We start from the raw sequence: 24,564 nt of genomic DNA, 5'->3' as shown, positions 1-24,564 counted from the left end.
TTATGATTCAAGCACATTTTATTAAATTCAGTTATAATATGACTGTTATATTTACTTGCAATTAACATTTTATATTTATTTTATATTTATTATTACACTGTTTGAGTCTCAACAATATCTATAGAATATCTCTAATAGTCATTTTAAATTAAGCTTATTTGTAGTTTAGTTTCAATCACTAATATTGGTTACTGACAGTAAATTATACACGCTTTAATAAAGCTTATCCTTTATTATAATTGTAAGAAATGAAGCTCAGTCTGTAGCATTAGCTCTTTTCATCACAGTTGCTCTTTTCTATTTTCTAACTGTATAAAAACTGATTTACTCTCTCTCTTAGCTTTAATTACTACTAAAGCTACTGAGATGACTCTTTCTAAAAATCAATTTTATTTAAAATTGTATATATTTGTTAGCAAAATATCACATTTTATAGTACTATTCATCAATTTAAATCACTTATATCAGAGCTTTAAATTCTCATATAAAGCTCATAAGTAGTTATATTTATGTAGAAATCTTCTCATTCTTTAATTCGCAATGCTATTGAATAAATCTATTGACTTGATTAACTTCTATAATATTAGAATCTATACTTCACAAGTAGTGAACTTGATGCGTATAAGCAATTGAATAGATAGGATAAATCATGTCTGATTCTCTTCTAATAAGATGAGCAGATGCCCTGCTATATATACACACTATAATCACTCTATATGATAGAAGTGATCATATAAAATAGAAAATATAGAAAAGGTTGAGACCTCTAAGTGGATTAGAAAGAGGCAAATAGAGAGTGGATACTAATATAGAAAGAGATGGAAAAATAGAAGCAGAATATCACAGATAATAATAAAGACAGAATATCTTTGAACAAAGATTCAGATGCTTTTTCTCTATTCATTTTGATATGCTATTTCAGATTTTCTTTTGTCAGTTATTATAATTAAGTTCATAATTCTTTCTTTTCATCTCTCTTTTTTTTTTATTCTTTGTGCAGTTGTGCTGATGAAATATAAGAGGTCTATTCTCAATTCAATATCTCACTCTTTCATATTTGAGAAGTTGCTGTCATTGATCTCTACAGATATATCTAGCAGCTAGCTCATTATCATATATATGCTTGCAAAAACCATCTAGGCATTTCATCAAGATAAGAAGAGTGATCATTACTAGACTGCTCTTCAATTTCTCCTGCAAAAAATGCTTGATCATGATCTGATCAGAAATCACTACTGCTTATAGAAGAGTGATATTGTAAATGATGTATACAGTGAGTAATAGCTCACTTATTTTATTAAATGAGAATTGCAATTTCTGCACTCAGTTTCAAATCTTCTCTTCTGAAAGCTGAAACTCACTCTGTAGCTCATCAACTGTTATCACAAGCAACACTGTCATCTTATTCTGACATTCAGACAATAGCTCATTATGTCACTTCAGAGCTCTCTTCTTGAGACATAGAAGAACCACTTTGAGAACTGTCATCTTCTCTTTCAGAGTAATTATGAACTCTAATCTCAATGTAAAAGTGATCATATCTATCTTATCTGAGTTGTAAAGCATGAGATCTGCTGCTCAGAGCCTCACTGACTGCTTCTAGTCATATAAAAAGATAGTGATTCCATCTTAAGTACTTGTTATTAAGAATGTGAATTGATTATACCTCTCAGTAGTAAGTTGATTATTCTGTCTTATTCTATTGTCTTTCACATTATATGTGTAATACTTTTTACTGGCAATTCTATCACACTCTAGATTAACTCAGGCATGTAAAATTGACTCTCACAGATAACTTGTTACTTTTAACACTTCTTGATTGACTCCTCTTAGACCCAGTCTTGTCATGAATGAGCAGGTGATGCTGATGTACCCTGAACAGATCTCATAAATGATTAGTTCCTTCTCTCACTCATCGAGAAGAGACTCATGGGTACAGAGCCAGGATTTCAGGTTCATCATCCAGTTCTCTCACTTCTTTAACTATATATCAAGGTCTTTCAACCTGTTCTCTTGCTCCTTCAATCATACATTGAGCTCTTTGAGCTTCTCTATGATGTTCAGTATCACTTTCTCATTGCAGTGATCATCTTCTGCAACTGAGTGACTGAAATTTGCAAAGACAGAAGTGATAGACCTCTGATCTCTGATATGCTTAGTGACTTCTGTTCTGAACATCTGGATTCACTGATGAAAGATGGTTGTTCATTCTGCTACTGGGATTTCCTGCATTGTTGCACTCATCTTATTGTATCACCTTGCAGAGACAGTGGATAGCAACCTCTTCATCTTGAGACAGTCATAGAGAGTGATCAACAGTCATAATTCTGTGTATTGACTGCTCTTGTTTCTTCACACTTCTGCAATTGCTATCATGTACTTTTTTGTAGATGTCTGTGTGCATTGGTGGGAACTGCTGTGGTGAGTGTCCTCATCAGTGCCTTGCTCCTTGCTGGCTAACCCAGCACCCTCTGGTCTTGTTGAGGATTTGTAAGCCATCAAAATGACAAGAATGTTCAAATGACAAGGACATTTATCTTTGGCACTTTATGAGGCAGTTAAGACAGTTATTTGAAGGTGATCAAGGCCTGACTCAGAGGATGATACCATAGCTAATGTTTTTTTTTTAGGGTGATTGGACTAGTGATTATGATTTAGGGTGACTGATTTAGCAGATCTTGGACCTTGATTGATTCAGCGAATCTTGGACCTTTTAGAGAGACATGGACATGCTACCAATTTGATATGTACAAGCAATCAAATAGGTAGGATAAATCATGTCTGATTCTCTTCTAATAAGATGGGCAGATGCCCTGCTATATATACACACTATAATTGCTCTATATGGTAGGAGCGATCGCATAGGATAGGAAGTATAGGAAAGATTGGGGCCTCTGAGTGGATTAGGGAGGGGCGAATAGAGAGCGGATACTAATATAGGGAGGGGCGGAAGAATAGGGGCGGAACACCACAGATAATAATAGGGGCGGAACGCCACAGAACTAGTCATCTCTTATATAATTGTGATTTAAGAAAAGACTGTTCTCTCTCATTCATGAATATTATTCATTAAACTAGAGAATCTGCTTTGTAGAGGTAAGTTTTTGACAGTTTGATTGTATATATGTAAAATTCGATTATGAAGTATGCCTGTTAAAGTATTTTGAAAAATGTCATATGTTTTAGAAATGGGTTGAAAATTTAAAATTTGCTTGATTTCGTACATTTTATTTGCTAGAGGTGGCTGACATGAATAATTTGGTAAATGTTGTTGAGATGAAAGGTGGCCGACTCGGTGGTGGTTGAACGAGCTTGGGAAAAAGGGCGTTTGAAGTACAAGTTGTCCTTCCCCTATTTTTTGTAGATAATCCTCATGTATCAGTCAGGCCTCGTATCACCTTTCTTCTCATGGAATTACATAAATGGTAGATATCGGCCAAAGAACGAGAGCGCCAAAGTTTCACATGGCAGCATCTTGAGACAATGAGAGAGGGTGATGTTCAGTTCTTAGTATTTTGCAGTTTAAAGGATCGCCATCAGCGTAGGATATTCTAAAAGAACGACGTGTTTGCAGCGCTGTTCCTAACTCATCCTTTGGCGGTTGAAGTCAAGGATAAAAAGAATCAATAATTACAATTACCCCGAGAATATTTAATCTCCTGATTTCCCATTTCCCTCAATAATCATCCCCTCGAGAGATTACTTCCTTGCAATTGGGCCGCAGTAGGACAGTCTATTTAAATGATTTTGTTAGTGAAAATTGACTTATCTGACTTCGTGGATGGTAACATGGTAGCTAACATCTTCAAACTGCGCGACATAAGAGCCAGGAACATCACCATCGGTGCATAGGACTCAACAATGCCATTCGAGTCAAGTGATCTTATGCCTAGGTGGTAGTTTTTCACTCCTCTATACTCAAGGGACCGCCTGGAGAAGACAAGAGTGCCGAAATTATCATCGATGATTTCGAGCAGTGACTTGGCAAAGTTATTATGAAGCCTAGCAGCGCTAGCATGCTCATTGCAGCCGTAGCCGCAGACTCCTACATCATCTCTGAGATAACCCTTGCCCGTGGTGCCGAAGGTTTCGATGGCGAATACATCACCTTCTTCCATATTTGCATTTTGACGAAAGGTACTTGTTTGTCACCATGGATCTTGTAGCGTAAGATGTTATGGCCGCTGATGTTTCGAACAGCTTTGACGGGGATAGTCTTTCCGTTAAGCTCGACTTTGAAACTCTCCATTACCTCTTGGATTTTTTTCACTGATTTCGGCTATGCAGGAATCAATACCAGTTTCCTGAGCGTTTATTTTAGCTTTGCATAACGTTATAAGGAGCATATTTGCTTACCGATTGAAAGCAACAAGAAAAGCACTATCGACAATCCTGTCACTGACATGAACCCCGAAATCCACTTACAAGACATCGTCGAACTAGAGAACCTCCTTTGCTCCAGAATTGGGAGTCTAGTGAGCACCTATATTAGTCAAGCAGAGCCCAGTCGGAAATCCCAGGACGGCCTTGAGGGCATCTCCGGTCTCAATACCTTGGTGGTTAGTCAGTGCCCGAATGCCATCTTCAATCTCTTGGGCAAGCTTGCTCATGGAGATTCCGAGTTTTGCGATTGTCCGAGCATACTGACGGACTTGGCAGTGAACTTCAGCAGATTTGCAATAGTCATTCAGGAACTCATCATCCATGTTGTCCAGGACAGACAGGTAACAATTCTTCAGCAGTGTTGCGTCGAAGATTGTCATGGCCGCCCGCATATTCGACGATCTCGCCCACTGGATATCGCTGATCATGAAAAAGGCTCGCGAGCACAACCCTTGGAGGAGCAGTCTGCTGTCCACCCAATTACTTTCATTTCTTCTTTTTGTTGTTCTTTCTTTTCATTCTCTTGCCTTCTGGGATTGGTTTCAAGTTTTTAACCAAGAGATATTAATTCTAAGGCGTACTGTCCTTGGCCTGACTGTTAGATTTCAGGTCAGCTCCAATCTTGTCGTTGTCCTCATCCTCCCCGTCCTCATCTTCCCCTTCGGGCGAACCATGAAGCAGCCTCTTTGCTGAGGCCAGCCTGGGAGGATTGACGACAGCATTTGTATCGCGTGTTGGCGACTCTGCTCAAGTATCAAAGTTACCAGAAATCCAAAAGTAATATTATTTATTCCCATGCCATTCGGACCTCAACGACGATTCTCTGGTGTCTTGGATCCCATCGACTATTTCGAAACGTAGTCATGTGGGTCTTGAGATTGTCCAACGGGTAGCTGATGATGCCATATGATGTTGGGCTTCCCAGAGAATCAGAACAATGAGCCAGATGTTTCCGGGACTTGGCACCTTCTTTACCCCTTTCGTGCTAGATTGACTTACCCAAGTTCGAAGTTTGACGAGGAGAAGGAATGAAGAAAAGCTTTTAACGTATACGGAGAAGCATGTAGTATTTGACAAGAATTTTTATTTGATCATATCAATTGTTCCTCTATTTCTACTGCTTCATACCCGTAAAGAACGCTTGATATCTCCAAACTATTCTTTAAGAATGTGATCGAAATGGCATGGATATAAATCTTGAGGTGATAGATGAAAAATAGAGGAGATTAAGAGAATAAATGATGACGGTAATAGAGCAAATCCAATGAAAGTGCGCATTCCATCTAAAACTTGGAATGGTGCATAACTTTATGTTAATGGTAAAGCAAATCGGCTTCCGTCAGAAGAAGAAAATATAGGGTTACGGGTACCCTCTAGAAGAGTGTGTAATTCCTGTATTAGATATTTCTTTCCAGAGACAGGGTGGAATCATAGAAAAATGCATGACGTTGCAATTTAAGTTGAGGATGATCCCTCAATTGATTCATCTTTCACTTCAGATTTCAAAGCCGGCAAAATCATGTGAGTGATGTATTCGCGGTGCCTCGGTGTATGAAGAAACAACAACGAGGGAGATACCGTTGAGGTTTTTCAGTATATCCAAATCATCATTTCCGTCCCTACTCTGAGGGGTGTCATCGATCCGAGTTTATGGAGCAACTATTGCACACCGACCTTCATAGTTGGTGTGCAGCTTCTGTCGATTTGTAGGCAATCCACGTGATCTCGGTAACTCCACCGCCAGCGGACGATGACTCAGGGCAAAATGGGATACTTTTATCCTGCCAAAAACATACACGCCTTCTATGCAGGGAAAAGTGTTGCGACTGGGGCTTTTAACCAAAAATAAAAGAGGCAATCAATCATTGAATAGTCAACTTTAGCAGCGTTACTTTGTCCTCATCTTCATACCGTGAAGAGATAGTCGGAATCCTTAGATCCTCGCCCAGGGAAATGGCATCAGAAACAAAAGTGATCCATGTCCCTCGAGAGTGGCCTTCACCGACCTTCGGAGAGCGTTTATGCCAACTCTACAAAGCTGCACGCCTCCGTGCACTAAAGGAGGACCCTCAAGCGTTCTTGTCGACATACGACAGAGAGTCGAAGTTCAACGACGCAACCTGGGTTCAACGCCTTCGGAATCCACTCTCCAACACGTTTGTCGCGATCCGCACGGAAGCAGACAGCGCAGAGATTAGTGAGATCGAACATGTCTCTCAGAACGAATGGCTAGGAATGATAGTGCTACTTGGGCCCAAAGCACTCCCCGCAGACGGCTCCGAGTCCCAGACACTATGGAATCCATTTCTGCAACCAGCAAGCCACACCGAAGCAGCAGACCCACTATCAATTGTCGACTCGGAGGCTGCTTATATAGCTGTTTCCATGTTTGTTCTGCCTGAGGCGAGAAGACAGGGGGTTGGTCGTAAACTTATTGAAACGAGTGTTGAGGCTGCGCGGGTGGAAGCGAATTCGATGCGTGCGTCAAGGGCAAATATAGGGCTCTGGGTGGAGGCGGAGAATGTATCCGCCCAGAAACTCTATGAGGCATGTGGGTTTAGATTCCTTTCAGATGATCCTGCCCTCATAGCTGCTCATGGCGTCATGACTGCTCAGGTGTTAATGGGAAGGCTTGTAGAGCTGTTACCTGTCAAAGGGTGAAAGCTTTGTTGTTTTGGCTTTTGAGGAGACTGCAGTACAAAATGATGACAGCTTGAATAAGATCGTACGTTGTAGTACTCTGGGAGGTTGATGCCATTCCTCACCTCCACCTCATGATTTCAGTCTACAACAGTTGCCTGGGTCAACGCCTGCGTGATTCCTGTAGAGAGCCAGAAGCTAGTTCTAAATAGGGAAGTTCTGGCTACAACCCTTGGGGAACTAGCGAAGACAGAGGAAGCTTGAGCGTCCCTCGAGATTGAAACGGGCGAGAAATGGAGTTATTAAGTGTTTGAATGGAGTGGATGGACGTGTTGAAAATGAATTGCTAAATTGCCACGAACTCACATGACTTCAACTCAACTGTAAGAGAATAGGGTTGTCAACAAATGGTTTCTGTGTTATTACCTGAACAGTCGTTCATGATCTTCATAAGACAGTCACAGAGGAATGAAGAATTCTGATGGATGTTGAGACAAGGTCATTGTGAGTTCGTGGAATTTTTAGCCATTCCATTTTGAACAAAACAGTGTAAAATAACGAATCACATGATCACAGCGCCAACAAAAACTTACCTCTAAGACAAACAAGACAAACACAAACAGGTAATTTCCCATTCTAAATTAGCGTCATGGAACAATGTCGCCGAGTAACTTACTAACTAGCCGAAGTATCGCTGACATCATATCTACTCATAGCTGCCTCTAACCTCTTTACTTTTGTAGCCTGACAGTCGCATCTTGGAGAACTATTTTTTTAACTATGAATCTTTGCTAAATATTCAAAATTTAAGTCTTAATTGTTCTGATTTAATTCAGGCAGCAGACTAACATACTCTGTAAGTAAAAGCATGATTGCCTTTGGACATGCGGACTTGTATTTATTCTCTTGTCTAAATGACACACCTAACATAGCATAGCCAGGAGAACGAACCCTTCATCAACATATCCCTTATACGAGCAATTAGATTCGATTTACCGTCGCACCTGTCCTGCCACTGCAGATCTGCCAGTCAGGAGGGTATTTTATTTGTGATCATCGAAGTTAGAATTGCTCCAGATACAATGTTATCATTTATAGGACGATCCCTCGGCCTCGTCCCAGCGTCTCCGCATAGATCTTCATCCGAATCAGGTTCTTCTGGATCCCCCTCCAGAAGCCTCGCTGGATCCCCTACGGACATATCCACTCCGGTTACAACTCCTTATTCCCCGTCCCCAACCGATGTCGGCCTTGTCCGTGGCCTCCTTAAGTCGACCAACCCTGCGCTACCCACGGAGATTGCAGACATAATTATCAATTATGCGGACTATTCAGTAAGAGATGTGGTTACTTTAGACCCCAGTAGCGCTTTTAGCGTCTCTTCACGTGGCGCAGGAGTATATGGGTTGGTTCTGAGAGGGCCTCAAATCAGGGAGTTGAAGCAAGATGGACTGGAATTGAGGGATTTGAAGCTTGAGTCTGTGAGATTTGAAATCGCTAGCCATGATCAGGGATGGGGTGGGGAGTTGGGGACAGAAGGTATGGAGTTCTTCCTTTCAATTTTATCTTAAGAAGAAGTAATAAAACGCGAGCTGTGCTAGGTCGGAAAATTTTGACATGGACTGCATCTAGGAACGTACAATTCTTCCTTCTCCTGGTTTGAAGCAAAGATACTTCGTCGTTTACATCACTTGAGTGATAAGTTAGAGCCACCACCAGATTTAGGTCCGATGGACAAGTATGCAACACCCGCGGAATACTCTGACGCCTATCGACCAGTCGGGTGGAACTTTGTGAAAGATGGGAATGGGAGAGTGTTGACTTGGCCTGTTCAGAAGAATAGTGTTGCAACACGTGATACGCAGATTCGTGAAATTGTATGGACGGTGGATAGGAAACATCAGAAAGAAGAAGTCGTGGAGGATTCTGGTAGTGGGTCTGGGGAAGGGTTTATCCGTGCCTTACAGCCTGGCGATGTGATATTTCTTTGGGCTAGAGCTATCGTGAGTTGACTTCGCTCCATTGTGTTGCAAAAGGGGATAGGCTAACATTATTAGTATCCTGGATGGGCAAACTATGTTGAGGGAGCTATGATCGAGATCTCTTACTCCGGTTAGGCTCATTTCAGAACTGGTATCTCAAGTTACAAGCTGACCCCAGGTATTACTCGCTTCTTGCGATGAATGAGCCCTCAACTAAATTGCTCCACATAAAGTGAGAGAGATCCCGGCGGAAAGAGACGAGTGTGCTTTGGAATATTTCCTTTTTCGTTGCCTACTGAAGGCTATAACGTCTAACAACCCACGTTTTGTCTGCCTTTATCCTTAATTGACTTGGTGAGAGAAATTATGGATTGATATAGCATATTGTACATTAATGAACGTCAGCCTTATTTGATTGCACGTTTCTATTGACTGTCAGTATTGGTGGATATGGGGAAATGCAAATCGGTAGCTAAGTGTGGGTGTGAGATGTAGTTAATCGGGAAGTTGAGAGCAGGTGACAATGTGGTATAGCAGCAGTTCCGCCAATGACAATTATGTGGCTCAGGTTTTCCGACCTGATATTAGGGGCAAGCCAGATCATATTGGTAGTTTTCTGCTTCGGTGTTTAAGTGAGTTCCTGGTTGAATTCAGCTTCGAAATTCTATGAGCATATCGATATATCACGTGACAAATAAATATTAAATCCGATTAGGGCTATACCAAACCCAATGAGGCTAGACGCTCCACACTTGCAAACTCGATATTTCAACTTCAACAGCATTTTTACACAACCTCCAAGATCCTCTTGTTCCCCAAGCGCAAATCCTCACCATAAGAATTCGTTCTTCTGGAAGACTGTCTCCATCATGTCGAAAATCACAGTCGGTAAGTTTTGAATGGTGATGACATCTCCGTGCATGAGACACGTCTTGGAGATGGAATATGAGTTAACAGGTCATTTTCGCAACACAGCCGGAGTGCGCCAAAATGTCCAACAACTCCTCGATTTCTCCCTGAACGAGAAAAAGAGAAATTTCCTCGAGACCGTCGAGCTCCAGATCGGCCTGAAGAACTATGATCCCCAGCGTGACAAGCGTTTCTCCGGCACCATCAAGCTGCCTGCCATTCCCCGCCCGGGAATGAGCATCTGGTGCGTCGCCCAATAACCCTATTTTCTCATCAGCGGATCAAAAGCGAATTGCAATTATAATTACGTGGTAGACGGGTAACGTGTTCTGACTTGTAGTGCGATTGAAACAGTGTTCTCGGCGACCAGCATGATATCGATCGTGCCAAGCACCTCGGCGTCGACTCCATGTCCACGGAGGACTTGAAGAAGCTGAACAAGAACAAAAAGCTCATTAAGAAGCTGGCCCGCAAGTACGATGCCTTCATCGCCTCCGACAGCATCATCAAGATGGTTCCTCGCCTTTTGGGACCTGGTCTCTCCAAGGGTTCGTTCTAACGCTTTCAAACCTCTACACCACTTGTTGCGTATAGCTGACAAGCCTTCTCCTTTCTTCTGCTCTGTTATAGCCGGTAAATTTCCCACCCCAGTCTCCCACGCCGAAGATCTCGGCAACAAGATCAATGATGTGAAGTCCACCATCAAGTTCCAGCTGAAGAAGGTTCTGTGTCTTGGTGTTGCCGTTGGAAACGTCGGAATGACCGAGGATGAGCTGATCTCCAACATCATGTTGGCCATCAACTACCTCGTCAGTTTGTTGAAGAAGGGATGGCAGAACGTTGGCAGCTTGACGATCAAGGCCTCCATGTCTCCCCCCAAGAGATTGTATTAAAAAGTATTTCTCGTTTTTATACTTCTGTCCCTGGGATGTTGCAGGCCAATAGAGCCGTCGATCTGGGTCTTAATTAGGTCTTTGCAAAATATACAGTAACGAAACATGAACATTAACAACCTGAAAATTCCACTTGTATTCCTTAGCTTCGAGCATAGGATTCTCACTTTCCTGTTTTTCCTCAATCCCATGTTGAGTAGAGCCCTTACTGAAGGAAAATTATTTCATCTAAAAATGATAAAACGAATTATATTTACATAGTGTACAGTCAGTGACTATTTCCCATAAAATAGGATTCTTATCCTCCCTCACTCCATCCCATCCATCAGATCCGTCTTGTCCAAAATCATCCCCCGCATGCCAAGAAACTCCCTCAGACTCTCCCACTCCTCCCCTTCCTCCTCCCCAATCCTCATCGGATCCTTAAATCCCCACGCCACCGCAACCTTATCCATAGCCGCACGCTCCTCCTCACGCAGCCAACGCTGCCGCAATGGCATGCCAGGTATCCACACCACGCGCATCATCTGATCATTGGCAGTGGTAATCGCAACCATACCAATGGAAGACGTGAAACCTACATAGGCAAGAATGGCCGAAAAGGAAAGCCAGAGAGCGGTATTGGGATCCATGGCTGATTGGAGTGTGGAGATGTATAAGGCCGCTGCATACGCTGCCGTCGGGGCGGTGGCTAGGCCTGCCAGTGGCAGCGCAGCTTTGCGGAAGAACTTCGATCGGTAGAAGGCTGGTTTGCAGAAAGATTCATCTATGATTGCGAGGCAGAGGGCTAGGTTTTTCTTCTCAATAGCGACATCGAGGGCAATGTTTGCGAGGTCTTTGGGTATTGCGCTTTTAACTGTCTTGGGGTTTGGGGTGTGGTAGGTGATGGTAGAACCGTTATCGTTTGGTACCGGTTTCGTAGCATAGAGTGAGAATATTTCGGGGAAGTGGTCAGCTTCCTTGAGCTGGGCTTGAAGTAGGGTGTAGTAGCGAAGGACTTCGGGGGAGATAAAAATTTTGGGGTTGCGGAGAAGATCATTCAGCAATGAGGATATCTCAGTTGCCATCCGCGATTGAAAATTTGACGTTTTGGACGATTTTGGTGATTGCTTGGGGAGTGTTTGTGGCGCGGATATTGTTCCAGTTCCAGTTCCAGTTCCATTGCCTCTGTCTTCAACGTCGAGATCAAGGAGAGATGAGGTGGCATTGGTATCACTATTCGTAGCCAAAGAGAAAACTGTGTCATAATTTTTGGAGAGTGCTATTTTCACAACCTCGCCGCAGCGCTGCAGGAATTGTACCACGGCTTCATCTGAAGGGACGCGGGGAGAAGCTATCATGGTCTGGTATTCTTTAAAGACCATCTTTAACATGGCCTCCGGGTCACCGTGAGGCTTCGCATATGTTCCACCTGACGCAAATCTCCGTGAAATTCCATTGTGCAGATTGAAAACCGATCTGAAACTCCGCTTTTGGTGTCCGGCATTTGGGAGTAGGGTGTTGAATCTCGTAGAGACACCAGTTGACTGGATGTGAACAGCAGCTCTTTCGCGGTGCGGAATTGATTTCGAAAACTGGCAGAGTTGACACACTGAGCCACGGACCCTTCTTGGAGCTTGAAGTGGAATGCACTTCATCACTAGAGAAGAAGCATAACCCAACTTACATATAGTTTGCCTTTAAATTCATGTCTTACGATATAAAGGGCGATGTCAATCATGTCAAAGTGTCAGTCTCCAACTAGGGAAACTAAGTTAGCGATTCAAGTGCCTTACCTAAGCCCGTGGCGCTAAACCCTGCATGGAAGCCCCATTATCTTCCAGGTAATATCACTTACCACTCTCTAATGACTACGCTTTCACTCTTATATTGACAAATGGATATTTTTTTTTATATGATGATAAATACCTTATGCTGAGGCTGTACTGCAATAGGAGTTAATATTCCTTCCTCCATTTCTTATCTTGGCCATTCTTGCATCCTTCTCTTCTCTCACTAAGTAACTTAGCCCGCTGACAGTTACCTGCACCATGCCTCCTCCCCCCCCTCCACCACCACCACCACCACCTCCGCCTCCTGTGGCTGGCGGTGGTCCTCCTCCACCTCCACCCCCTGCAGCTGGCGGATTACCCAAGGCCAGTAATCTACCTAGTAAAGTTCCAAAAGCAGTTGTGCAAGACCGGGTATGATCTCATGGACCCCTTTAGAATATCCTCATCCAAACTAACACCTACTGCTTAGGGAGCTCTTCTCTCAGATATCTCGAAAGGCACCCGCCTTAAGAAAGCCGTAACGAATGATAGATCTGCCCCTATGATTGGGAAGTCGTCCGGAGCATCTAGTGGCCCTCCTATCGGCGGAGCACCTCCCGTTCCTGCCGGGATGCCTAGACCATCGGCTGGCCTAGCACCGCCAGTCTCGGGTGGAAACCGATTGCGGAGTAATAGCGACGAAGGCCGTAGAGTAGTTCCTACTGGTGGTGGTAGTGACGAATCCGGGATAATTTCTTCAGCACCTCAAATAGGTGGATTATTTGCTGGCGGCATGCCAAAGCTGAAGAAGCGTGGTGGGATTGATACCGGCGCGAACCCAGATGCCTCATACCTCTCAGACTCGGAACACTCCAGAAAATCAGGCCCATGGGCTCCTACGGGCAGTGCTCCAAAACCCCCCACCAAAGCCCCAGGCTTTCGCCCTCCACTGCCGACAAATGACGGTCCTCCACAACCCCCCGAGAATCCTATGGTTGCAAATCTACGAAAGGCTCCGCCTCGTCCTTCACAGAGACCTTTATCATCAGTCTCTCATCTCTCTACCAGATCAGCTCCAGAATCCCCAGCTCCACGACCACCGTTTCCGGGCGCCAAACCCCCTCCCCCCCCAACAGCTCGAAAGGTATCAGCCCCGCCTCCCCCAGCAGCCCCTCCTCCACCACCAACATCAGCGCATCTGGCACCTCCACCATCATCTGCCCCACCACCTCCTCCACCATCTTCCGCTCCCCGGCCACCTCCGTCTCGATTAACGCCGCCACCCCCGCCTGCTACCAACGGACCCCCTGCAGCAGCCTCAGCGTCAATAGCTATGCAAGCTGCTAGGAGCGCTTTTTCGCAAGCGACCCCACCTCTACCACAAACGGCTGCTCCATCCGCGCCTCCACCACCACCACCCCCAACATCATCCCTTCCCTCACTATCATCGGCGCGAACATCGTCCTTACTGTCGACTCCCTTCACTTCACGTCCATCCTCCTACGCAGACCAACATCAAGCACCTCAACAGCAACAGCAAACTGTCCACTCATTACTGGACCCAAGTAACTACACGCTCACAAATGGCGGTCCATCACTACGACCTAATTCCCAAGCTAACTCCATGAGAAGTTCTTCCCAACGAGTTCCAATAGAGGATTCAAGATTCAAATTCCAAAACGAGTCACTATTTCCGAAACCCAGGGAGTTCCGTGTTGGCCAGAAACTGTATAGAGCTGGTAGGGGCAGTAGCGTTCCATTGGATCTTTCGGAGCTGAGTTGAAACACACCCCCTTTCAATCCTGCACATATATGTACACATTCAGCTAAATTTGACTCAAGATTGTTGCTCGCCCTTCTTTTCCTTTCTTTTTTATGTGGTGAATACTAGTACTGGTTATGAACAGTTCAAGAGCTGGATGGATGCTCCAGGGGGAAAAGTTGTGGAAGGGATATGCGCCTGGTATCAGTCAATTTCATCAGACTCCGGACTGGACCTTCCAACCTCTTTTACCTCCTTTTTTGTCTGGCATCCTCTAGAATATTGCTCTGAGTCTTTGATTATGAACTAACCGGTGTATCGTTGGGGGCTCTGGTAACTTTCTCATTTTATGATTCTTTTTATTTGGTTTTAGCTTGGTTTTAACTTGTTTTCTAGGTATGGAGGGGTTTCATTGTCTGCGATTTTGCATATATTCTATTTCAGTTTAGGAATGTTTTAGGTAAAATATATGATTAGGGGTTCGTTATCGCGAGGAGGTCTTCAGTCCACCCAAAACACATATATCCCTCCCAAGCAGGGTCGATTATTTCAGCCATATTTCTAGGACACTGACCACCGACTGGAATATTGTTACTCTTGGAAACCAACCTTGACAACAATCTCTAGGTTTGAAAAACGGTGTGGGGCCCCTTACTATTCTCTATCCTTCATTATTTCGGATCTCGAGAATCTCATTTTCAGAATGCTTCTAGCTACTTGTTTTCATTGGGAAGAGTCGTTGTTCAGCGCAGATGATGAACTAGTCATTACCTGTTGAGAATTCGGTATAAATTAATTCCAACCTCAGTTCGCTAAACTAATGGAATAACTAACTAGTTAACTAGCAACCAACGTTATTCCCCACCGAGCGAACACCCGTCAACTGGCTAGATTTCAACTCAAATTATCTACACTCAACAACCCCTAATTAAATCAAATTAAATGGCACTAGGTTTAGGGCATCCAGCTCTTCTATCCCTATGGGAACTGCAATTGCTGCACCGTGGTGGAGCCGTGATCATACTGCAGGCTAGGGGGTGGCAGGCTCGCGGGGGTTGAATGACGGGCTGTTCAACAGGCTCAGCTGCTGGAATGAGGCCCTGAGCTTCATTCCTAGTTAGACCTCCTTCACATTGAGTCCTGTGTGTAGTAAAGGCTTGTGTCCACACTTGCAGAATAAGCATCTAGAAAATCTCCTTTATAATAAGATTGAATCCAAACCAAATTCTCTACTCAACTAGACCTCCCTCCATATGCTCATTTTAAAACAACAAAAACACTCGCATCTAACGACTGCAAGAGATGTAATGAATGTGCTGACATGCAGAAAGAAATAATCCTAGTCTCTTTGCGAATATGATCAAATTTGAGAGTAAGATGACTGCCGTGTCCGTCCAGAATAAACAGTATATGTGTGCCAGCCCTGCGTGGATTTGCGCTGGAATAAACAACCTAGTAAGCCATTTGACTCCTATCTCATCCATTCAACAAGACTATCCTCTTCAGCCTGAGTCAGTCTCTGTGAATTTGTGCGTAAAATTCACCAGTACAGTTCAGTCGTTGAGTTGATGGACAAGAGTTGAGTGAGGAACCTCATATAGACACACAGCTTCAGAAACTGAGAATATTTCTTGCATTTTAATAGCATTTATCATAAGCTCAAGACTTCCCTCCCTCTCAGGAGAATTTGAAGACTTTTTATTGCGAATTGGCGTCATAATTGTGTGTTGAAGTGGATGAGTTTGATAATTGAAATATTTCAAATTGGTTGTTTCGCCCGGTGGGGAAATCGTTTGGCTTGTATTATCTAATCAACAGAACTTGTGCCGAGCCCGAATTGAAAAAGATGAGATCAATTACTCTAAAGAAAACCAAATAATATCTGAGCGCAAACAATATTACCGTTTACAGACTTACCAGCGAATATTTCTTACATAATATCTTCCTATTCTTGCTACATCCTTGTCTCTGGTGGACCTTTCTCAATTGTTCCGTCATTCCCATTCAACCTCCCTAACCCGGGGGAAGTGGGAGAGGGATAGAATCTCAGTCGACTGTTCTGTCCGGATCCTGTTCAATTTAAGAGAGACGGGGGTTCCAATTTGGGTTGCTACCGAAATCATGTCTCTCCAATCCTACATAAACAGTTGATTGCCCCAGTGATATCCGCACTCATATCCGCAATGGCTAGCTGCCAAACCTACCCGTAAAAAACCAGAGCTAACGTATATACCCTCTCTGCCCACAACAGAAAAGGTCCTCATCCTCACCGTAGACGGTCGCACACTAATTGGCACCCTCCTTTCTACCGATCAACTCACAAATCTCGTCCTGTCACAGACAGTGGAGCGCATAATACGAACCCCCGATGACCCAGAACCCAGCTCGCAGGTCGAACATGGCCTGTATCTGATACGTGGCGATAACGTCGTCATCTGCGGAGAAGTCGATGAGGAAATCGACAGTGGCATTGACTGGTCTAAGGTTAAGGGTGAAATGGTCAAGAGCACGAAACATATCTAAGAGTGGAAACCCCCGATGCATGCCTTTTCTTTTCTTTTCTTTTCTTTTTCTTTTTATTTAAAGTGGGGACCGCTTTTCCATTTTACCCCGCGTCCGCTGATTATACGGGGTATGCTGCCTCTATTTCACCCCCATTTTCTAGTTCCCCCGGAGCAGCGCTATGGTTCTGCGTGCAGGGAGAGATGGTAATACGTAGGATGACATATATTATGGAACGGGGCTTGGTTTAATCAAGGGGGAAACAGGAAAGCAAAGGGAGGTGTCAAAGGACAGAATCGAGGCATGGGACGCAAAAGGGAAATGTACTGTACATGGAAAAACAGTCTTGATTCATCAGGAGGAGAAGGGATTGAAACATTGAACCAATATATTGTACACCCCGCCGGTAATGGTAAGAGGAAATAATTGTGTGGACAGTTTTTTCTGCAACCAAATTCCGGCCTATTGGGGCTCTCAATTAACATGATCTTGATAAGGCGTGGTGAGATGTGCATAACTGGTCGAGGGAGTCGAGTGCTTTTACCTGCAATGTGGAGGACTGGGATGAGCATGGCATAGTTTTCTTTCTCGGGTTTCTTGCTGGACTGCGTGCAAGTCTGCTTCGCCCGGGCACCAAGCTGGAGACAAATTTATCCCGATCCGCGCCAGCCAGCCAACCAACCATCTGTTCACACCTAAGTATACCTCAAACCGAGGAACCGGAGAGCACGATGCAAGTTTGAGGTTGGGTGAGAGGGCGAACGACCGCATCAGCGAGAAAATATGTTGGCAGACAGAAGTTACCTCTCATCAACTTGAATTCTTGGGTTGGCCTGAGGTGGTGATTGTGCATAGATTTGTTTTGCTGCATTCGTATCTTATTTTATACTGCGTACCTAGGCATAATATGCGTAACATGTAACTATGACTCCATTGATTCAACTTGCGAAGGGAACCGCAATACACGCTCACCATCGTCTTTCATCAGAGACTTCCTTCCACTCATCTCATAAGTGCACGTATGTATATACCATGACGTAGCATCCCAAAAACAGCGACATGCTGTGTTTCCTTTCACCATATCCAGAACAATTCCCCTCGGCAATGGCTTGCAAAGTACAATATATCGCTCATGTGGTTGACAGGGCAGGGTAGGGGGGAAAGGGGGAACCTTATGTTTACTCCGTAAAGCTCTCCTAGTTAGGAAATTTCAAAAGCGAAACCTCAAATTTTATCTCAAAGCGAGGGGGGGGGGCCGGGGGCGTGGTGTAAATAGCTGATGCAAGACTAATAACTTTCCCAAGCAGGTCAAAATAACAGAGGCATTGTCGCAGGTTTCCTAGGCAATTATGCATGCAAGGGAAGATAAAATGTATCGACGAGAGGCTAGTTAAACTATATGTCAGACTCTTCCGTTCCCGTGACCTATTTTCCAGCGTATAGTTGTTCTCGTAGTTGGCAACCTTTGCAATCAACCAAGCTTGCCATTCTGTCAATATGCATATTAATTTTTGCATTTATTAGTTAAGATTTCAAGATTTTATATTTATACATATTTCCATTTTAAATCATTTGTGAAGATAATATTATTAATTATTTATTAATAAAGTAGTAATAAATTTAGTTATAGCAAATGTTAGTTATAATTTTATTATTTATAACAAATACAAAGATAAAGAATTTCTTGTAACTTGAAAAACTTTTTTATTTATATTTAAACTTTTTTATTATACTAGTTTTTTTTTTAATTATTTATATTTTATAGACTTTTTAGCAGAGTTACTTTTAGCATTTTCTCTAATTATAAAAGTTTCAAAAGCTTTAAAAGTAGTTTCAATAATTATTTTTATTCAGAGAAGAGAATATAAATTGCTTTGCTATAAATCTCAAAATCTAAATATCTTATAAAAATAAGGAAAAGATATAAATATCATTATCAACATATGGACTAAGCTATAACCTGTGGGTTGATTAATTTTTGGATTGGACGAGAGACTATCTAGCTAAACTATATGCAATAGAGTGGCTGCCAGACAACAGTTAATTCATACTGTCCGTCATAAAGAAGCATCAGTTCCTATCATAACCCACTGGTCAGCTAATCGTCTATTCAAATGAGATGAGATTTGTGTGAGAAGCGAATTGTAATACCATCTGCAGGTAAAAAAAGATTCAGTCATATTGAACGTAAATTCAGCTCGGTCAGATAAATAGAGGGGGAACTGTACCTAAGTACCCATTGTTTGGCTGAAATTTGAGATGGGACATCCTAACCTTGGAACTCTATGAATTGGGATGGATTATATTGGGAAATTTGGTAATCAGAAAATATGTGTAATGCAGTGAATATTTAGATGAAAGGCGCAGTCGCCAAAGGTTCTCTCTTTATTATTCTGGTTTCCCAGTTACGCCGGGTCCATCCATTCATGTCGACTCATCATGCGCCTCTCTCCTGACCAAAGGTATACGGAATGGCATGTTCGATGTCAAACAGCCAAAGATCGAAAGAAATGGAAAGTGTATAGATTATATTTTCCAGTATCCTATTTATTTCAGAGCTGCGATCTAGTCGTAGGAGAGAAGAATTTTAAAACGATATATCGAAGAGAGTGGTCCTATAGTTACCCCACATCAAACCCTCAAATAGAGAATAATAGGTTGGACAATGGATGATGATACAAATGGTTGATCGGATCCCGGGAGGAACGTGAGGTTCGGGTAATGAAAGTGCTGAAAAAGACTCTTTGAGTTCAAAGAGGAAGGGCCCAGATTGCAGAGTGTGGACCACTTGCATACGTCCTAACTGAATTCTTTTGGAAATGAATGACCGGCACATGAGGATCAAAGATACAGCGAGAATTTTGGAAAATATGTAGAAGATGAATATACATATTGTGTCCCACTGTTAACTAGTGCATAAAAATCTTCTGAGGTTGAAGATCATGGGAGAGGTAGAAATGACAATCCACTCAACTGTGCGGAGTACTCTGTAGCGAGGGAATAGACAAAACCTGGGTGGCTTCTTCCCAACGACAATTTCTCAGATGAGATACAATTGAGAATGATATCATGTAGTTTTGTTATTCCCATCACGTTATTCAAGACAAGAAGCAGAAGAAGCAAGAAGAAGAGAAAACTTTAGCTAAATTAAAATTAAAAATAAAAATCGCCTCAAAGTCAATATCATGGTGAGACTTTGATCTAGTCCAGAAACTTGGGACCTAACGTTTCACCTGCTTCTAGCCTCATTGTCTGGCATCTGCCGCAGCTTGTGAGAGCGCCTCAGTGCCGTGCTTAGTTTAGAGATTGGGTGATGGACCTCGAAAGTGGGAAAAGTGGAAAAGTGGAATAGTTAAATGTGGGAGAGTTTTGGGCGCTTGTTCTCTATCTGTCTCTTCCTTCACCCCAATAACTAGTTCTATAGCCTCTTGGGTCAAAAAGCTATTCCCCAACATACCTGTTAAAAATTAAATGTAAGAATAATCTTATTTACTAACTACAACAAACCCATGTCCATTAACTCCACCTCTCTCCTCCCATACCTGTCAACAACACCCTGGACCCGCCAATGAACCCCATCTGCCTAGGCATCAATGACCGTTGTCAATTGACCGGAGGCGTCTATACCCATCCTCAATCTTCATCTTCGTCTTCACCTTCACTGTTGCGCTGCTGGCTTCACCAGTAGAGAGCCCCCCTGACTGAGCATACTGGCCACGGTAAGCAACATTATTTGCTGTGGATAAGGCGTGCTCTTATTATTCTTATTATTAGGTATGCTGTTCCCACACTGCTCTCCTTATTTACTACTGTGATTCGTGGTCCTTGGTAACCGCGTACGACTCTGGCAGGTGGGACGAGGGCCTGTCGTAGTAGTCCACTACCAACCCCCGCCCCCTCAACCCCCCATATCACCTCTTATTTCATCCAACGACATCCTGGCTAATGTCAGTCGTTCAATCAGCGTCCGATGTAGGAGACTTCTCCTCCAGACCCCATGGTTACCGCTTTATACCCAGCAGCTAAATATCCGACCGTATCGTAGCAACCCGCCAATGTGCTCCGTATCAAAATCCACGTCCATCCGAGATCCGTTCTACCACTTGTCAACATTCGACCATTCTTCATATCTTTAAACCCATAGACAGACGAACAGGAGAGAAGGGGGAAGAAGAGATCCGAAGGAGAAGATCATGTGGCTGTTCAGGGGTGCCCAATCCGCTGTTTTCTACTACGCAGCCTGCACCCCCTGTGCTGCCTCAATTCATCGAAGGAGACGAAAAAAGGATGCCGCTCGAACTCATCGTGAACCCCCTCCCTCGCCAAACGGCGACATCATAACCGACCAACCCCCAATTGTCTTCCACCAACCATTCCCCTTCAGCACAAATTCATACTGGGACGAAGAGATCGGCCTGGGCCCTGGCCCTCCTGCGAAACGAGCCGGGCGCAAGAACCTTCACAATCTCAACAGCACTCTCAACAATCACAATCACAACAAGACCGGCCGTACGGGAAGCCAAGGGGGTAGCCCCACCCCAAAGCCAGATGCAAAACCCAAAGCTAAAGCTAAAGTTAGCCCTCAAAATGCCCCCGGTAGCTCCTTAGCTGAGGCAGTGACAGGTGTTTTGGAGGACTTGGTACCCTCTTCAAGGAAAGATAAGGAGCCCCTCATGAACCAGCTTGGAGATCGTTGGAATCGAATACGCTACCAACGGGAAGATGAGGTGCTATGGGGTGGCAAAGAAGTTAAGGGATCTTCTGTCGGATTGTCTGGTCGTGGGCGAGCGGATACTGGTAGTTCTACCAAGTACTACGTAGCTCGGAATCCGGACGTTAACGATTTGCACCCACCAATCGTTTGTGGGCCGACTAGCAGGGCGGAAACAAGGTGGATGTTGCAGCCTCCCCCCAGCGCCAAAGTGATGGCTGGAAAAGTCCGATCAAATCTCTCTGTTCACGATGCGCGACATGGAATTCGGGAGAAGATCACTGGTATTAAGTATAAAAATGTAGATGGTGCCTCCCCTCGAGCTGACGAAGGGGAGGAACAGGAGGATAGCGTATCGCCCTCTGCTCGAAGGAGACCAAACCGGAGATCAATTGAAGCGCACCTTGACGGTACTTTCGACGGCACACAGAACTGGCCAAACCCAACCCAGCCCAATATTTCGCCAACGGCTAGAAGACGTGTCAAACCACCCCCCCTACACGTCGCGACAGATAACTTCTATGCACTCTCGCCAACCTCCCCAGACGATGTCGTCCTCCTCCCTCCACGTCCAGTATTCGCTCCAGGAACTAGCGCTAGTTCCTCCCTTGATTGTGACCGCCAAATATCCTCACCAGATGACCATCGACGAAGCCGTTCTCCATCGATCAACTCCCGTTCGAACTCACCGTCTCCGAATTATCCTCAGCACTCCCGCAAACAAAATAGCGGTAGCGATAATAACAACACCTCTACACCATCCGATAACCCCTCCCCAGCAACCTGGCATTGGCCATGGCAATCTATCGGTGAAGAACACTTGCAATCCCGACCGGCCTCAAAGGCAACGGCTGATAGCGGGAAAGCATTCTCCATTCAACAGCAACAGCATCAACAGCAGCAGCAGCAGCACGATCTAAAGCTCCATACGGCTTGGCCATCTTCAACTCTCGATATCGATCTTAAACATACCGAACATGTGCGCACCGTACATGTTGAAGTCAGAAATCCCAAAACATCATGTTTTGATGATGATGAGACGCCACGTAGCGTTCGTCCTTGGCGATGGAGTATGGATCTCTGATTGTCATAACGTGTTTAGTACTTTCTGATGATTGTCTGATAAAATGGGGTGCTGATAAAGATTGATGAATACGAGACGTGTACATGAACATGAACACAACGACCAAATCCCATCCAGTCTCCTCACCCTGCTCCAACCACCGCCTTTCCCGTTTCTTAAATGTAAATGTCATAGCCGCTAATTGTTCGGGAGGAAATATTTTTATTCTCTATTTTACCGATCTGTTCCCTCTCGGGTCATATAACACATGTCCACACCATCACGGTACAGATTACCTCCTTGTGCCTCCCCTTCTCTCCTGCAACCAAAAAGCCTTTGCGGAGGCCCTCGCACCATCACCAACAACAACACCACCACCACCACCACCACCACCATACCAACTCATCAACTCATTCGTTCCAGCACGACTCTCAGTCCTACAACTTCCATTGCTGGTTGACCATACCCACGTATCTATTTACACCCACCCAGTCTTAGGAAGCAAGGACCAAAAAAAAAAAAAAAAAAAAAAAAAATCACCCGTTGAACTGTCAGACACTAGATCAAGATCAAGATCAAGATCCTAAACCGATATTCTTGATACGTCCGTCTTTTATCCATCATAACGTGCACTCACTATTATATGCTCCCGCACCTCGACTGCACTGCACCAACGAACACCTGCAGCAACCACATACCTTACTTGGGGAAAATCCCAAATGCTAGTTCTCTACAGATAGTGAATTGGAGTATGCGAAAATACAAAAACTTTCCAAAATTTGGATTTTCTTCATTCTTCATTCTTCTCTCTCATGCCCTCTCAGTAACTAACTATTTGACCCTACCTAGGTCATGTGACATCACAAACCTGGTTGTAACACAGGCCACATAAGAGACAGACGCAAAGAAGGTTCCCAATCATCTTCCCACGAAAACACTTTGTTTTTATATCTTATCCCTTTTTTTGTTGTTTTTTTATATACTTTTTCTTCTTTTTTTTTCTAACTTTTTTTTCTCTTAAAAATTAGAAGTGATAGAAAAACAAAAGTAGTGGAAGACGGGAAGAAATCAATTTACGTTAACTAACTAGTTAGTTAATAATAAAAATTACTAAGAAGCCCGGTTTCCTTTTAGCACAGGACGGGATCTCCGGACCCCGGGAAGTTTTGGATCTGAACAAGCCACAAGGTCCTTGAAGTTTTAATTGAGTTAAGTGCCAGATCTAGGAAGGAATGGATTTTTCTCCACTGAACAAAGGTTCCAGAGGTTCTAGATGTTGAAAAACGCCAAAAAAAAAAAAAAGGGTAAATCAATTGCATTCCCCCTTCCTGCGCCAATAAATAAACAAAGCTTCGTCATGGAAAGGAATAAATTGAAAGAAAGAAATTGAAGATCGCACGTTCATCTCAATGTTCGTTAATTATTTCACCAGCTAAAACTAAAACTAGCTAGAATGAAGCTAGAAACAGTGTTGAAATTTTAGATCGAAAGCAAATCCCTTATAAAAAAAAAAAAATAAGTGTAAATACACATTATACCTACAAGGAATACCGCGACGAAAAGAAACGAATGATAAAATGCCTGGAGAGAAATTGCTTCCAATGAGGCTGCAAACATGATGCGCAGAAGTACATATTTTAAAGCAAAAACAACCCAATTAAGGGGGAAAAAAAATAGATTTTTGTTACGTAGGTACGTAGAGATATGTAGGGGACAAGGAAAAAGGAACAAGGGAAACACAACATCTCCTCGGGGGCCCTGGAACAAACCATAAGGTGAAAAGAAATGTTATGAGGAAGTAACAAGGAACGGCAGAGAAGAGGCGGTACGAGGGAGGCTAAAAACTGAATGGATAGGTGGTCTGGAGTATTCAAAGATTCAAGAAGAAAAATGGGAAAGCGATTAACTTTATTCGAGACATTTGCCTAAGGAAAATAGAAAACGTAAAGAGGAAAATAAAAAAAGAAA

General features: G+C 43.5%; 9 protein-coding genes across 9 annotated transcripts; 6 read left to right on the top strand and 3 right to left on the bottom strand.

Annotated features, from left to right (window-relative positions):
• Window positions 1-3,699: 3,699 nt before the first annotated feature.
• PADG_11497 (methionine aminopeptidase 2B) lies at window positions 3,700-4,118 on the bottom strand (the record flags this gene model as incomplete). Its single annotated transcript, XM_010760660.1, has 2 exons — window positions 3,700-3,733; window positions 3,802-4,118. 2 exons carry the CDS (start codon window positions 4,116-4,118, stop codon window positions 3,700-3,702), a joined length of 351 nt encoding a protein of 116 aa, XP_010758962.1.
• A 354-nt stretch (window positions 4,119-4,472) lies between these two features.
• On the bottom strand, window positions 4,473-4,811 carry PADG_11496 (uncharacterized protein; the record flags this gene model as incomplete). Its single annotated transcript, XM_010760659.1, has 1 exon — window positions 4,473-4,811. One exon carries the CDS (start codon window positions 4,809-4,811, stop codon window positions 4,473-4,475), a length of 339 nt encoding a protein of 112 aa, XP_010758961.1.
• Window positions 4,812-6,336: 1,525 nt separating this feature from the next.
• On the top strand, window positions 6,337-7,044 carry PADG_02830 (uncharacterized protein; the record flags this gene model as incomplete). Its single annotated transcript, XM_010759852.1, has 1 exon — window positions 6,337-7,044. The coding sequence occupies one exon, from the start codon at window positions 6,337-6,339 to the stop codon at window positions 7,042-7,044; it is 708 nt and encodes a 235-aa protein (XP_010758154.1).
• Window positions 7,045-8,105: 1,061 nt separating this feature from the next.
• Window positions 8,106-9,140, top strand: PADG_02829 (uncharacterized protein; the record flags this gene model as incomplete). Its single annotated transcript, XM_010759851.1, has 3 exons — window positions 8,106-8,562; window positions 8,656-9,026; window positions 9,081-9,140. The coding sequence occupies 3 exons, from the start codon at window positions 8,106-8,108 to the stop codon at window positions 9,138-9,140; spliced, it is 888 nt and encodes a 295-aa protein (XP_010758153.1).
• Window positions 9,141-9,874: 734 nt separating this feature from the next.
• PADG_02828 (60S ribosomal protein L10a) lies at window positions 9,875-10,807 on the top strand (the record flags this gene model as incomplete). The annotated part of the gene is made up of 4 exons (XM_010760315.1): window positions 9,875-9,893; window positions 9,981-10,158; window positions 10,269-10,462; window positions 10,545-10,807. 4 exons carry the CDS (start codon window positions 9,875-9,877, stop codon window positions 10,805-10,807), a joined length of 654 nt encoding a protein of 217 aa, XP_010758617.1.
• A 308-nt stretch (window positions 10,808-11,115) lies between these two features.
• On the bottom strand, window positions 11,116-12,527 carry PADG_02827 (uncharacterized protein; the record flags this gene model as incomplete). Its single annotated transcript, XM_010760314.1, has 2 exons — window positions 11,116-12,438; window positions 12,474-12,527. 2 exons carry the CDS (start codon window positions 12,525-12,527, stop codon window positions 11,116-11,118), a joined length of 1,377 nt encoding a protein of 458 aa, XP_010758616.1.
• A 310-nt stretch (window positions 12,528-12,837) lies between these two features.
• PADG_02826 (uncharacterized protein) lies at window positions 12,838-14,341 on the top strand (the record flags this gene model as incomplete). The annotated part of the gene is made up of 2 exons (XM_010760313.1): window positions 12,838-12,990; window positions 13,049-14,341. The coding sequence occupies 2 exons, from the start codon at window positions 12,838-12,840 to the stop codon at window positions 14,339-14,341; spliced, it is 1,446 nt and encodes a 481-aa protein (XP_010758615.1).
• A 2,100-nt stretch (window positions 14,342-16,441) lies between these two features.
• PADG_02825 (uncharacterized protein) lies at window positions 16,442-16,843 on the top strand (the record flags this gene model as incomplete). The annotated part of the gene is made up of 2 exons (XM_010759850.1): window positions 16,442-16,466; window positions 16,572-16,843. 2 exons carry the CDS (start codon window positions 16,442-16,444, stop codon window positions 16,841-16,843), a joined length of 297 nt encoding a protein of 98 aa, XP_010758152.1.
• A 4,172-nt stretch (window positions 16,844-21,015) lies between these two features.
• On the top strand, window positions 21,016-22,617 carry PADG_02824 (uncharacterized protein; the record flags this gene model as incomplete). The annotated part of the gene is made up of 1 exon (XM_010759849.1): window positions 21,016-22,617. One exon carries the CDS (start codon window positions 21,016-21,018, stop codon window positions 22,615-22,617), a length of 1,602 nt encoding a protein of 533 aa, XP_010758151.1.
• Between the last annotated feature and the right edge of the window lie 1,947 nt (window positions 22,618-24,564).

Source organism: Paracoccidioides brasiliensis (genome assembly GCF_000150735.1).
Source record: "Paracoccidioides brasiliensis Pb18 unplaced genomic scaffold supercont2.3, whole genome shotgun sequence".
NCBI lineage: Eukaryota > Fungi > Ascomycota > Eurotiomycetes > Onygenales > Ajellomycetaceae > Paracoccidioides > Paracoccidioides brasiliensis.
Note: the sequence above shows the minus strand (reverse complement) of the source record. Positions and strands in the feature narration are given on the sequence as shown.